At 40.0% G+C, this 1,389-nt stretch overlaps 1 protein-coding gene across 1 annotated transcript in view; it reads left to right on the forward strand.

The window, feature by feature from the left end:
- LOC106872561 (uncharacterized) overlaps window positions 1-93 on the forward strand; it is a 10,077-nt gene extending 9,984 nt beyond the window's left edge. The window contains exon 3 of the mRNA XM_014919587.1: window positions 55-93. Coding sequence (XP_014775073.1) covers window positions 55-93 — 39 coding nt within the window. The remainder of the gene's footprint in view (window positions 1-54) is intronic.
- Window positions 94-1,389: the final 1,296 nt, after the last annotated feature.

Raw genomic sequence — 1,389 nt, forward strand, 5'->3', positions numbered from 1 at the left:
TATATATATATATATTTATATGCTTTTAATCTTTTATCTTTTTACTTGTTTCAGTCCTTAGACAGTGGTCTTCCAGCCGCCGTGGTACCGTGATTTGGTGTCCACAGCAACACATTACTCACAAATTCTTCTTTACTTCTCCAGCAGTGGCCAGCAAACCTCAATCTCCGCTCTTGGATGGTTGATGAGAAAGTTGGTACATTCCCATATAACCGTTATTTTGTTGGGTGCTCCCCCCAAGAGATGCTGAGCACTGCACGTAACATTTTGGTATAGGCACTGTCCAGCATGCACCCGAGTCTCTTGGTGAGGGTCCAAGTTGGAGATCCATAGACAAGTACAGGTTCAACAACTGCTCTGAAGAACTGTCTCTTCAATTTATTTGGTAGGGTTGACTTCCATATTGTTCGAAGACCATCTATAGCTGGCCAAGCCTTAGCAACGCGAGGTTTTATAACACAGCAATCCTTTGAATTTCTCCAACCATTTTAGAAACGTTATTCTTATCAGCGGAAATTCTATGTTGTTGACATAAGAATTTTATAAACTTCCGAAAGAACTGGATCCAATTCTGGTTTTAAACGTTAACTTTCGAAGAGTGCGCACGCATACATACACCCATACACATACACATACACACATATCCACCCGAGCCATCAATCGCAAGTGTGACTTGCTAGTAAAGATCATGCGGTCACTAATTACTTTGGGTGCCAAAGATCATGCGGCCACTAATTACTTTAGGTGCCAAAGTTATCGTATGCAGACACAGACCTCCGCTCGGCCTTCTCGTCCTTGATGCAACAGAATATTGCCGACATGACATTTTTATGTATATAGTTTCATGTCTAGATGCATGCATATGTATTTATGTGCTAAATTTTTGGAAAGTTTTACATATCTTTATAATTCCATTGATGGCTTGAATCTGGAGTCTTCTAATCAGCCTTTTTCTTTCAGGTTTTGAGAACCCTAATTTTTCCAGGTTATTGTTGAGGCAGTTCGTTACATATCCCAATGCCCCAGCAATCACGGGTATGAATCTGAACTTGTAGTCTGGGTGGAGTATCTGCAAATTTCTCAGTAGCTCGGCGTAGTTGTTCTCTTTTTCTCTAATCTTTAGTGTGATGTTGACATCCGCAGGACAGCTGATTTCTACTACTGTACACAGTTTCTTTTCTCTGTCCCAGATTACTATATCCGGTCTATTATGTCTGCATCTTATTGAGGTTTGTATGTATGTATGTATGTATGTACGTACGTACGTACGTATCTATCTATCTATCTTTCTATCTATCTATCTATCTATCTATCTATCTATCTATCTATCTATCTATCTATCTGTCTGTCTGTCTGTCTGTCTGTCTGCCTGTCTGTCTGTCTGTCTAC

Source organism: Octopus bimaculoides, chromosome 9, assembly GCF_001194135.2.
Source record: "Octopus bimaculoides isolate UCB-OBI-ISO-001 chromosome 9, ASM119413v2, whole genome shotgun sequence".
NCBI classification, from domain to species: Eukaryota; Metazoa; Mollusca; class Cephalopoda; order Octopoda; family Octopodidae; genus Octopus; species Octopus bimaculoides.